Source organism: Engraulis encrasicolus, chromosome 22 (assembly GCF_034702125.1).
Source record: "Engraulis encrasicolus isolate BLACKSEA-1 chromosome 22, IST_EnEncr_1.0, whole genome shotgun sequence".
NCBI lineage: Eukaryota > Metazoa > Chordata > Actinopteri > Clupeiformes > Engraulidae > Engraulis > Engraulis encrasicolus.
The window spans coordinates 35,774,342-35,787,803 of NC_085878.1; the positions used below are offsets into that span (position 1 = coordinate 35,774,342).

General features: G+C 42.6%; 1 protein-coding gene across 1 annotated transcript in view; it reads right to left on the reverse strand.

The window, feature by feature from the left end:
• Positions 1-7,469, reverse strand: part of LOC134438512 (SITS-binding protein-like) — a 15,623-nt gene extending 8,154 nt beyond the window's left edge. The window contains exons 1-5 of the mRNA XM_063188093.1: positions 7,366-7,469; positions 6,805-7,261; positions 5,578-5,749; positions 4,014-4,227; positions 2,610-2,760 (exon numbers count right to left, since the gene is read on the reverse strand). Coding sequence (XP_063044163.1) covers positions 2,610-2,760; positions 4,014-4,227; positions 5,578-5,749; positions 6,805-7,261; positions 7,366-7,370 — 999 coding nt within the window. The 5' untranslated portion in view covers positions 7,371-7,469. The remainder of the gene's footprint in view (positions 1-2,609; positions 2,761-4,013; positions 4,228-5,577; positions 5,750-6,804; positions 7,262-7,365) is intronic.
• Positions 7,470-13,462: the final 5,993 nt, after the last annotated feature.

Consider the following 13,462-nt stretch of genomic DNA (forward strand, 5'->3'; position numbering starts at 1 on the left):
TCTACGCACGCACACTCACACTAAAGACACACACTGCACACACACACACACACATACACACACTCATACACACACACACACACACACACACACACACACACACACACACACACTACACACACAGTCCACCCTAGCTGGCTCTGGGGTATTTCTAGCAGCCCTCCTCTCCTCATTCCCACACTTCTCAGAGTTCACAGTAGGCCTGCTGCTGCTGCCGCTGCTGCTACCACTGCCAGCAACATGCTAAGATCATCAGGGACATTTCACTGCCCTCACACCCACCTCTTTAGCCTGCACTGCACTGCACTGCACTGCCCACTCCGGATCATCATAACAACACCATGTCATATTACGGTAGTTGTTATTCCAGACATCTTTCTTCTTCCTCGAAATTTGAAATTGCTATGAAATTAAGGTAACACTTTATTTTAGGGATACATCTATTAGCATTAATAAATACAATATTAATGCCTGTGTAAGTAACTTGTAAGGCATGTACTAAGCAAAATAAGACAGTTGTTAAGCATGTATTCACAAATGTCTTGTTCATGCCCAATTAGGGATTTATTACTAATATAACCTTAGTAAGGACCAGTAAGCCTATATTTCTATTTATTAGTAAGTAGTAAGTGGCAGAACACAATGTGTATAAGCTCCCGACACACTGTGTGAACAAACCCTGAACAGTGTGAAAACAGATGCAGAATAAGGGTCCCTATTCTAAAGTGATGCATTGGTCAGCCCAGACGGCTCAGGGCCTCCGCACTACCAAAGTCCCCCTCGCTACCTAGGGCCCCCACATCACCCAGGCCCGCACTACCTAGTCCCCACAATCTACAAAGTGTAAGGGTAGGCCTATATTAAATGATTAATATATCTATTGAGTCATCTAGTTTTCTCTTGTTCATAACTACGTCAACAAGGTAACAGGAGCCCTTATATGGCAAGGATTGAACATACACTTGTCAATGGCGGTGGGTTGGTGAGATGTAATTTTTTTCATGTACCACTGAGTTTTAATTGCAAAATCCCCCAAAATAAATGCAGAACATTAGAATAATAGTTTTGAAGCAAAACTAAACTATTCTTTTGTGATAATCAAGTTAATGTTTGAGAACATTAGCTTCAAGAAGTGCAGTGCATGATGGGTACGCAATCTAGGCCAACAGACAACCTACCCAGCTCTGAGCCTACGTCCTTAGCTCCTCCCCTCACTCGTGAAATGTAGTTGCTATCCAAACAATTTGCCATGTAACAACAGAAATCTTATCATTGATGCATTGGCCATGCATTGCATTTCTGACTAAGGGCGTACCCATCATGCACTGCACTTCTTGGATCTACATTTCTCAAACATTAACTTATTTATCACAAAGGAATAGCTTAGTTTCGCTTCCAAACTATTACTCATCGTTATATTCTGCAGTTATTGTGGGGTTTTTACAATTAAAACTAATTGGTGTATGAAAAAATGACATCGCACCACCCACCGTCATTGAGAAGTTTACGTCCAATCCTTGCTATATAATGCTTCCAATTACTTCATTGAAATATTGAGTATGATAAATAAGATCTGCATATCCTTAGAAACTAATAATGAGTCAGAAATATTCTTACACTTTGATTCCCGCGGGGGTTGGGGGTAATGTCGGGGCCCTAGGTAGTGCGGGGGCCCTAAGTCATCTGGGCTGAGCGATGCATCACTTTAGAATAGGGACCCTTATTCCACATCTGTTTTCACACTGTTCATGGTTTGTTCACACAGTGTACCAGGAGCTTATACACATTGTATTCTGCCACTTACTACTTACTAATCAGTAGAAATATAGGCTTACTGGTCCTTACTAAGGTTATATTAGTAATAAATCCCTAATTGGGCATGAACAAGACATTTGTGAATACATGCTTAGCAACTGTCTTATTTTGCTTAGTACATGCCTTACAAGTTACTTACACAGGCATTAATATTGTATGTATTAGTGCTAATAGATGTATCCCTAAAATAAAGTGTTACCATCATTTTATGAATTGTGCAACAGAAAAGGTTTCCTTCTTCTTCTTCTTCTTCTTCTTCTTCTTCTTCTTCTTCTTCTTATTCTGATGATGATGATTATGATTCCTGTCAGGACGCATTTGTGTACCTTGATGTGTCATATTTGTACCACTGTGTACCTTTATTTCTGACAGTGCAGGACAAAATCATCTGAAAGGGCCCTCCTCTCCATACGTACACACAACAATGTAATGAGGACCCAATTCTGGGCCTCTTCTCTCCCTGGGCCCCAGGAAAACTGACCACAAAACGCGGCTTATCAGTTAATCGTAAGTCGATCGATAATGTCAATCAACTAACAATTAACAAATAAATTGATCATTAGTATATCTACTTTCTACTGTACGTATGCATTGTGTTATTGGATATTTACATAAAATAGTTAATTATAGTCCAACACATGTATGTTAGTATGCACACGGACACACGCACGCAAGCATGGGCTCGCGCACACACACACACACACACACACACACACACACACACACACACACACACACACACACACACACACACACACACACACACACACACACACACACACATTGTGACATACTGTGTAGAGTAGGAGGCTGGTTGAGTGTTCGTCCAGGGTGATGACCCCGGGTCCCAGTGTGTGTCTCCTCAGGCGGTTGGAGAAGGTCCTCAGCTCACGCTCCAGCCTCTCCGCAGTGCCCACGTGCGCTGGAAACTTCCACAACGAAGGCCTAAAAAATATGATTTATGCAGACATGCATTAGGGCCCCCTAGCTCACATGTATTGCTGACTCCTATCTGCTATTTTAGCATTCTGTTTTGTAAAGTGTCCTTGGGTATCTTAGAAGGCACTGAAAATAAAATGTTTTATTAATAATAATAATAATAATAATAATAATAATAATAATAATTATAATAGTAATAATAATTATAACAACAATAATAATAATAATAACTAGAAATGCCCTCAGAGAGTGAAGACCATTTGAAAGTGTTACACCCTTCTTTTTGTGGAGTTAGAAACCGGAATGTCGAAAGTCACACCCGCAATGGTGAAGAATCTTTTTAAAAAATCCTGGGTCCAGAGACCACCACCATAATTTAATCACTTGTTCCTTTTATCACTTCCAACAACTCCACAAAGTTTCATCCAAATCCGTTCTTAACTTTTTGAGTTATCCTGCTGACAGCCAGACAACCAGACAGACAAACAAACAGACAGACAGACAAACAGACAGGCAGACAGACAGACAGCCAGACAACCAGACAGACAAACAAACAGACAGACAGACAAACCAACTCGACCGAAAACATAACCTCCTAGGTGGAGGTGATAATGCTATTGCTACAACAATAAGCACAGCAGCCATGTTGTCAGCAGGAGAAAGATCAAAGTAAAGCTTAGTGTTTAATGAGCACACTGTAAGCACTAAACCAAAACACTTTACTTTATAAACAGTCTGTGTGTAAATTTCTTCACTCAGATGTTCTTTGCTGTTTGTGTTTATAGATTATGGTTAAATATTTGCCTCAGGCAAACCACCTTCCATATTTGTGGCCATAAATGGCAGCACTGTTGATACAACAATTTAGAGGGAGACAACCTGTACTATGTCTACACTTTATGTGGTAGGCAGACAGACAGACAGACAGACAGACACACACACACACACACACACACACACAGAGGAGTGATAGTACCTCAGGCACACTCACACACTGGAAGATTGAGCATGGCATTGACTAAATGGCATTATCAGGACGCTGACTCAGCCCCCCACAAATACACAAATATGCATGCACACAGGCTATCTCACTTTCTCTCTCTCTCTCTCTCTCTCTCTCTCTCTCTCTCTCTCTCTCTCTCTCTCTCTCTCTCTCTCTCTCTCTCACACACACACACAAACACACATACTCTGTGTGAAAATTGTCTAATAAATCACAGCTGTGTGCTGTATATGCTGCTGCAGCTCTAGTGTGTTACCGTAACATGGCAAGGTTGGGCATGACAGGACTGGCAGTAGCATGGCGCTGGCGAGTCATGAGCTGGTGGGCATCCTTCAGGTTGCGCGCCACACACACCCGGTAGTGCAGAGGCTGCTGTGGGGGCGTGCCTGGCTCCAACCGCACGCACACCTGCCGCTGCCGCTCTATGCCAACCTGCAGAGGCGCCAGGGGAGAGAGCAAGACTGCTACACCTGGGGGGGAAGAGAGAGAGAGAGAGAGAGAGAGAGAGAGAGAGAGAGAGAGAGAGAGAGAGCGAGCGAGCGAGCGAGCGGAGAGAGAGAGAGAGAGAGAGAGAGAGAGAGAAATCAATGCAGAGAGTGAAGATGAAGAAAATGTTTGCCCATTTTTACAGTTTCATTCAAATTGAATGCATTAAGACATACTGTACAAAGTGGCAATGACGTGGCATTCTGTATTACTAAAGGCGCTGTGTAATGTGGTGGTAGTGTAGTACTATGGTAGTTACGTCTTTTAAAAGACTATGACCTCGTCCCCTGGTGGAAAAGTGTGCTTTATCATGGCTACAGCAATATACAGCTCCAGGCCACTTTATTAGAATAGCATGAAAAAGTTGATTTATTTCGATAATTCCATCAATAATGTTAAACTGTCATGGATTATAGATTCATGGCCCAGTTTTTTAACTATTCCAATCATTAAATTGTTTATTTTTACATATTTTGGTCTTCCAGCTCAAAAAACCCATGAATTGGGGAATTCGGATCATTAGAATATTGTAATAAAATCACAATTTTCTTCATTAAAATTCGTTTCACATCATTCCATGCCACGTTTTGGCGCTAACTCACCAGTTTAATTCTAAATCACCAGAAATGAAACCCCATTGAAAATGAATGGGGTTTTATTTCTGGTGAGTTAGAATTAAACTGGTGAGTTAACACCAAAACGTAGCATGGACATCTACGGGTATATTGAAGAGTGAAGTGTGGGACACCAGGTCAACAAACAAGAACAGCTGACGGCAAAGCATCAAGGATATCTGGGCTTCCATTACTCCCATGCACTGTTTCTGCCATTGACTTCAATGTTAAACGCATCATGGCCGTTATTAAGACAGAGAGAGTCCTAACCAAGTATTGAACATTGCATGTTATGTAGAAAGTACCAAATTTCAACTGATTTGATGTGCACTGATGTGAAACGAATTTTGATGAAGAAAATTGTGATTTTATTACAATATTCTAATGATGCGAATTCCCCAATTCATGGGTTTTTTGAGCTGGAAGGCCAAAATATGTAAAAAGAAAAAATTGAATGATTGGAATAATTAAACAACTGGGCCATGAATCTACAATCCATGACAGTTTAACATTATTGATGGAATTATGGAAATGAATCAACTTTTTCATGCTATTCTAATAAAGTGGCCTGGAGCTGTATAAGGCAGACCACCTAGGCTTGCTTTATTATCACACAGAGACGGGCAAAAGACTGTGTCTCTCACGATGCAGATTGTGTGTTGCGGTGGTGGGGTCGACACACACACTGGAACAACAACAACACATGACACACACACACACCTGAAGAGGAGAGGAAGTAATGCTCCAGTAAAGAGCCATAGGCAGCCGGTCTGGCCTGCAGGTCATTGAGCACGTAGGGCTGTAGTGGGGCACTCTGCTCATTGATGGGCCAGCGCTGTTCTTTCATGCCAGCCCCACCGTACCACTTCACTCCCTCCATGGAGAAACAGTTCTGAATGAAACAACATGGACATCTTTGTTGTGTCAATTACAGTGTATAAGTGTGTGTACCTAGGATACACGATAGAACCTCTTATGAGACAATCCTGGCTTATACCGCAGTATCGATTACGATAGTTAGTGATTATGCAGTATACAACGGTATTAGTGCAGTAAATGCAATATTTTGAACAGTAGGCCAAACTACAAAAACACTGCACTGTAATGCATAATGTAGTTATTTGGATGATGACCAATCGCGTGTACAAATGGGGTCTTATAGGAGGAGTGCCCTTTTTGTTTCAGAAAAAAAAATGTCTCCACGTGTTTAAAAAAAAAATCATTTTTTTGCCTACATATTTCAATACATGTATGTACATACACTTGCGGTAGTGAATTAGTGCATGTGGGGTTGCATTTGAAAAGTTAAGTATCTCCTCTGTGGTAGGCTATACATGTCCAATAACAATGCCACATAGGAGCAGAGGTGTGCCTTTCCATCCTGCAGAAGAAAAGGGCTCTGAGAAGATTCACTTTCACTCTTCAACCATAGATTAATTTAATTTCCTCTTTACAAGTTAGATGTGTGTGGCATTGCAGCTTTGTAGGTACTAGCGTGTGGGCCTATCATATGACAGCCTTCATAAACAGCATAGTCCTAGAATCATTAAGTGGCCTAACCTGTAGGCTAAATGGAGGTAAGTGTTAAGCTGTATGTTTTTTTCTTCCTGTGACTTTGTGTCACCTGGGGCCCTTTCTTCAGCCCTTGCCCCTTACAGTTCCTGTGCAGCTGACTGACATTGCAGTAGGCCTACTGCAAAGGAAACGTTTCCCTGTTATTCACTTCATTCTTCTCTTCATAGGGGTTGAATTGGCTAGCACATGAGAAAAAAACACCAATAGAAGTAGGATTACATACACTTGTTGTTCAATGCCTGATAGCCCTCTTCTATATTGCTGTATAAGGCAGATTACGGTGGGCCCCCACTACACGATTAATTATGACCAACAAGTTGACCATACTAACCCATTATTGTCCAGCGCAGCCACCGTATACCGGCCACTTACCTTAACCTCCACGTGACAATGTAACGGACTCCAGGTGATATTGTAGCACTCCGCGTGATCTGAGTCGCCAGGTTCCAGTGAGATTGTTACATCCACCTTGGACTCCCACCTATAGCAAAAGCTGGTTTTATTTAGCCAGCATAAGTTCCGAATGAACGGGAAACCAAGTTCGGGGTTTGCCAGATCGCCAACATCGATGTTCAGGAACAGTTTATCTTCGGTGGCAGCCTGAATGAAGAGGTTGTGGCTGCGTCTATCCCACACTAACTCACTGCTTTGGCCCTTCAGTATCCACGTTTTGTGTGAATGATCCATGACTTGCCAGTAAACGAAGCCGATGGTGACAAGAAAAAGAGCTCCAATGGTGAAGCATGCAGCAGTCCCCTTCCAACTTCCACCCTCTTCCTCTTCCCTTTGCGTGGTGTCCCAGGATATCTGAGGGATTGGACTGGGGTTCCTGCAGGCAGAGAAGATTGTTGGGGGAAAAACGAACGATTAGTTAATGCTTATTGTTTTAATACTAGAATAGCATTCAACCTCTGGGGAGTGATCTGCACTCACCACATGTTGCAGTGTTTGCCCAGGAGGACATGCAATTATCCGGTTCGTGAGAGAGCCCTGACGGGCACCCGTCGGAAGAGCGCGTCTTCCAACCGCGTCTGCTGTCCTCGCTCTCTGGCCAGAGACGCTACAGGTCTGGCAGCAGTAGATATGAGAGATCAGATTCCCGCGCCTGCTCCCTGTTCTGCACACAGGCAATAAACGCGTGAGTCTTGACTAATAGTTTTGTTAAGCAATGCACAAGATAATATTATTGCAGGGGCGGATCTAGCCATTTTGGGGCCCTATGCGAAAAATAACAATGGGGCCCTCGGAAAAAAATAATTATATAGATTTACAATTCAGTGTTTGGTGCTATTTAAGAGTTTTGTCTCATATGTCTTCGATTACTTTACACACTGTAAGTCGCAAATTAATACCAAACCTACTTTTTGTGTTCACTGCAACTGCAACAACTGCACTGCAACAAAGATTTGGTCGGGCCCTAGGCAATTGCCTAGGTTTGCCTTGTGGAAAGTCCTCCTCTGATAATTAGATAATTATAATTCAATTAATATACAAACAGGTAGCTATATCTTGGATTCGCCCATTCTTGGAGTGCTAGGCCTTCCGTTTGGAAAAGACTCACGTGCAGAATGTACAGGCCTACGTGGCTTGATTTAATGCTTTGCAGGAAAATGGCCAGCACAGCAGCATTATTAGCTGTCATCAAACTTTTCTTTTTTTGCATGGCCTGGTGAAAAAAAGCGTAGCTTAGCCAACACTTGGTCTGTAGCCAAATAATTTAATTGCATTCAATTACATGACAGTCGGGCTGCAGTAAGAATATTTTTTTCTGCTCAGGAGTGAAAAGAGAGGGAGATAACACTTGTTATGACCTTTGTTTTTTGTGTAGCTGATCACATGATGTATGAATGCAATATGAGCTGGCCTTTCCTGTGGATTGATGAACACTGTGTGAGGGCATCACAAATTTAGGATAGGAGTAGGCCTAGATGTGAGGTATGTCATGATGCAAACATTTAAAAAGTGAAAGCGAAACCTGAGAGGGAATAACAATTCATGTGCTTACTGAAATGATCAAAACTACAACTTCATGACAAACAGACAGTTGAAAGTCTTTAATAGGCTAAAACAAAATGATGTTGACAGTGCTGCAGAGTATAATGGCCCCATTCCATTATGTGCAGTGCACATGCACACTAAATAATGCATTTAGAAATTGCCGACCAGAATGCATTATGATTTCACGGTGCTGCACAGATTTTCACAACCTTTGCCATCACCAATGATTCAAGAGAAATAATTAACTGAATTTGAAGCAGTGGACCAGTAAACCAATGAGATTAACAAATTAAATCTGATGAACCAGTCACTCTTGATTCAATAAACCAATCAATGAAACTTCTCTGCAAACACTACATTAATGAATCAGCGAATCAATGAAACCCTGAATCAAATAAATTAACCAATTCAACCAGTTGTGTTTCATGTACCACTGAACAGATGAGCTGTACTGGTTCAGGAATCAATATATTGAGGACTGAACATATAACAAACCAACAATGAATGAACCACCATTACTTCAAGCATCAATGTTCATGAATCAACCAATACTTTCTCTGTGAACTGTGACTAGAACATGGATATCGATAGGTTCATCCGGGTATCAAATAGTAGAGTAGAGTAGAGTATCATTTATCGATCCCAGGGGGAAATTAAATGGTCACGTATACAAAAGTTCAGGGCCTGGTAAGAATATAGGTGATTGGCAGGTAAGCAAACTCTTTAGTTCTGAACGCAACCAGCACTGGGAACGGGCAGAGCCTGTCCAGATTTCGACGCATTCCCTGCTGTCTGATGCACAGATGGCCAAACTCTAACCCTGCATCTGGTGAGTGGAGCTTCAAATGTAAAAATGCTGTGCAGTGCCCTGACCAGCACCATCCCTAAACCTAACCTGTCAGTAAAGCAATGTTTCTGCTGCTTTACATTTGCCAAGAACAGAGAAATAAGCAAGGGAATGGCGAGTTTGTTGCGAAATTGTGCCAGACCCAGACCAAAACCCTCCCTAAACCTAACCTGTCACAGGGTGTTGAGGAGCTATAGGCGTTAACTTGCAAAGGCGTAGTGCACACACGAGACAAACGCTTCAAATCGGCAGGTTATCTTGAACTTTGACCCATCAGAAGCTGAGTGTGGCCATCTGTGTGCTCCAGACAGCTTCCTGGCCACTCTGTATGTGTGACATCAAAGGGAATACGTCGTAATCTGGACGCAATTTCAATATTGGTTTGCATGACAAATAGATACGATTTCTTCCAGATTATGTAGACATTCACCAGCACCGCCCTGGTTGGCCTGAATATGGAGTTAGGTACCTTGCTCAACAGCATTTCAGCCATGGATGAAGGTTTAGGGTAGTGTTTCTCAACAGGGGCGGTACAGCCCCCCAGGGGGGTGTTGGGGAGTTCGAGGGGGGGCGTTGAGAGGGCTACAAAAGATAGGAGGCGACGCTTAGTTGCCATTGGGGTGCATTGGTCTTTGTCATTCTTTAATACTGAGGAGGTGTTGCTGAGGTCAAGGGGGCGTTGGGAGGCTTGTGTTGAGGCCAAGGGGACGTTGTTGCACAACTTAAGCAATTAACCACTGAACGAATTTAATGAACCAGTCAAATAAAAAATCATGAAGCATCCCTGTATGTCCAATGGTCAGTCCAGCCCTGCATAATGACCTATACCATAAGCATGTGTTTGTCATATTTTTTCTTGGAAACCCTTGACAGTCTCTCTGTCTGTCTTTCTCTCTCTTTCTCTCTCTCTCTCCCTCCGCTGGTCTGAGTTCCTTACTCTTTTTGTCCAGAAGAGGGAGCTATGTGGTGGCATTTGAGGAGGCTGATCTCCACAGTGTTCAGACACACTTAACAGGGTCTGTATGAATTGTCCTCTTACTGTCAGTGTCTGACTGGTGTTATTGTACTATGCCATTCAGTGGGCACAGGTGAATGGTGTTTACAAATGCTGTGTCCTTTTGTGTGTGTGTGTGTGTGTGTGTGTGTGTGTGTGTGTGTGTGTGTGTGTGTGTGTGTGTGTGTGTGTGTGTGTGTGTGTGTGTGTGTGTGTGTGTGTGTGTGTGTGTGTGTGTGTGTGTGTGTGTGTGCGTGTGTGTGAGCATGTGTGTGTTTGTCTGTGTGTCTCTGTGTGTCTGTGTTTGTGTGTTTGTGTCTACAGATGTATTTACATATGTGGGTGAAGGATATTTTTATCACTTCTTAAAATGGCACAGTATTTTTATGTACTTACCTGTGGGTGATACCAGTCTACCAAATGTATATTTGTGTGTGTGTGTGTGTGTGTGTGTGTGTGTGTGTGTGTGTGTGTGTGTGTGTGTGTGTGTGTGTGTGTGTGTGTGTGCGTGCGTGCGCGCGTGCGTGCGTGCGTGCGTGTGTGTGTGTGTGCGTGTGTTCATGAGTGTTCATGTGTATATGTGTGTTATACACATGTTGGAAACCTCAGAGAACAACTAACTTTTAGCAACGGTGTGTATGTGTGAGATGCAGGCTGGAAAAGCTGACATCAGGCTGTACATCCCAGGGAAGCTGTTGTTTACATCCTGTGGTGGAACATTTTGCACTAAGTCAGGCTTAAAACCACTCTGTAACTCTGTCATCCCGCCGCTGGCCGAAACTGAAAGCCGGAGGGGCAAGGTGGTTTATGACATCCAGAAGGTGACTAATTCCCATAGACATAACCGTGACACTACATTTTCAGGAAACTCCAGGAATAATAAAACAAATCATTGAATAATATATATTTCTTTTAAAAGGATGCAAGAAGCTGTATGGAATTTACAGAATTAAGGCCATCGGAGGCCAGATTAGTCGTAATGAGATTAGAGGAATTCAGATAGATATCGTTTATTGGAGGGCCATTTGTTTTCACAGGCTGACACAAACTCGACACAAATACTAGAGAACCGGGAAAGACGTCACCACACTGAACAACATGGGAGAAGCACCAGAACCTGGACCCATGTACTGTACATCCAGGGTGGTTTCACTTTCCACAGACTCCCTTTGGAGCAGAGGTAACCAACGGGGTACCAGTGAGCAAGCGCTTCAGGATGTGTAAACATAGTGACAGAGTTAAATGTGGCAAAAACCAAAGATATGTGCATTGATTTTAGACACAAGGCCTGCACTCCCTCCTTAACCAACATAAATGGACAGGACATTGAAATTGTGCAGCAATACAAGTACTTGGGGTCCATTATTGATGACAAATTGTCTTTTAACAGTAACACGGACATGTTGTGCAAGAAAGGGCAGCAACGTTTATATTGTCTCAGGAAGCTGGCTAGGTTTCAAGTTGATAAGTCCCTAATGACCATGTTTTATAGATCATTCATTGAATCCATTCTCACCTTTTCTGCCATCTGCTGGTATTCCCTTCTCAATGTGAAAAACAAAAATGCCATAGCTAAGATTATTAATGTAAGCAGTAAGATAACTGGTGTGCAACAAAAAAGCCTGACTATCTTGTATGAAGAACAGGCAACCAGGAAGGCTGAAGCCATTTTGGACAACTACACCCATCCCCTGCAGAATGAATTTCAGCTTTTACCCTCTGGTTCCCGTTTTAAATATCCACCAGCCCGGACAAACAGATACAAGAATTCTTTTATACCCTCTGCCATCCAGTTGCTAAATTCCACTAGGAAGCGCAGATAGCCATAGGTCAGGTGTGTATTTTATATGTATTTATCTTTTAGGCAGGTCTTTTTTATACTGTGAACCTTTTATACTGTGAGCCTCACTCCTCCAGCACTTTTATGTTTTTAAATTTTACTCTGTGCAACTCCTAAGACAAAATGTATTTATTCATGCACTATTTATTATTTTTTATTATTTTTAATCCCTTATCCTTTACCTACTATGTGTTCTTAAATGTATTATGGAAGTGTGTGTGTGTGTGTGTGTGTGTGTGTGTGTGTGTGTGTGTGTGTGTGTGTGTATGTGTCTGTGTGCTACTACTGCTGCAAAACAATTGCCCAACTGGGACAAATAAAAGCTACTTGAACTTGAACTTGAACTTGACTGCTGAGGTTTATTTTTTGTTTTTTTTAAAAATCAAAACACCTGAAAATATCACATTGCGTAACATGTTCACAAGATTGCTTTATTAATTGTCATTAATAAAAAGAAAACAGTCATACAATCATATTGTCATTTGAAGGGGATGTCAAGAGTTTAATGTTTCAGATTATTTGGGATGAATTTCCCTCAGCACAAATGTTCATCCTTTTGGCAGATCTCAAGAGAAAGGTCAAAGACCTCTGGTCTGGAGTGTTCCCATTCCTCACGGGTTGACTTGCAAAACAAAAACAACAACAAAATAATCACAATCAGGACAGTAAAATGACAACCACACACTCCATTTTTATGGGAAATAAATGTGCACTTGTGCGTGGGTATGTCATTATGTTTGTCTGTGTGTGTGTGTGTGTGTGTGTGTGAGCGTGTGTGTGTGTGAGCGTGTGTGCGTGCGTGTGTGTGTGTGTGTGTGTGTGTGTTTGTCTGTGTGTGTATGTGTGTGTGTGCGTGTGCGCATCTGTATTTGTGTGTGTCTGTCTGTGTGTATGCGCACACACACGTGTGTTTGTTTACGTCTGTGTGAACCAGTTGACCCCGCCACAACACCATCAGCATCCCAAGAGAGCCAGTCAGGGCTTTTGTCTGTCTGCTGTATGTGATGTAAATTCCCCCAGTGTTTGCGCTGGTAGCAGATTGACCCACAACAACAGAGGCAGCAGGGGGGCAGGGAAGGGGAATGGAGCAAGATGACACAGGAGACTGGAGATCGGGGAGTGGGGACCTGGGACTGGGGAGGGTGGGGGACTGGGGGGGTGGTGATATAACGTTCGCGAATCAATCAATTATTTTGAACATCTCCTCGATGTGTGAACCGATGAGAACAGAGTCGTGGCAGAGGAACTGTTCTATAAATGCTGTACATTTACCATAAGATGACACAGGGGACTGGGAACTGGGGACTCCGGAGGGGTGGGACAGACTGGTAGTGTTGTGACGTTCGCGAAT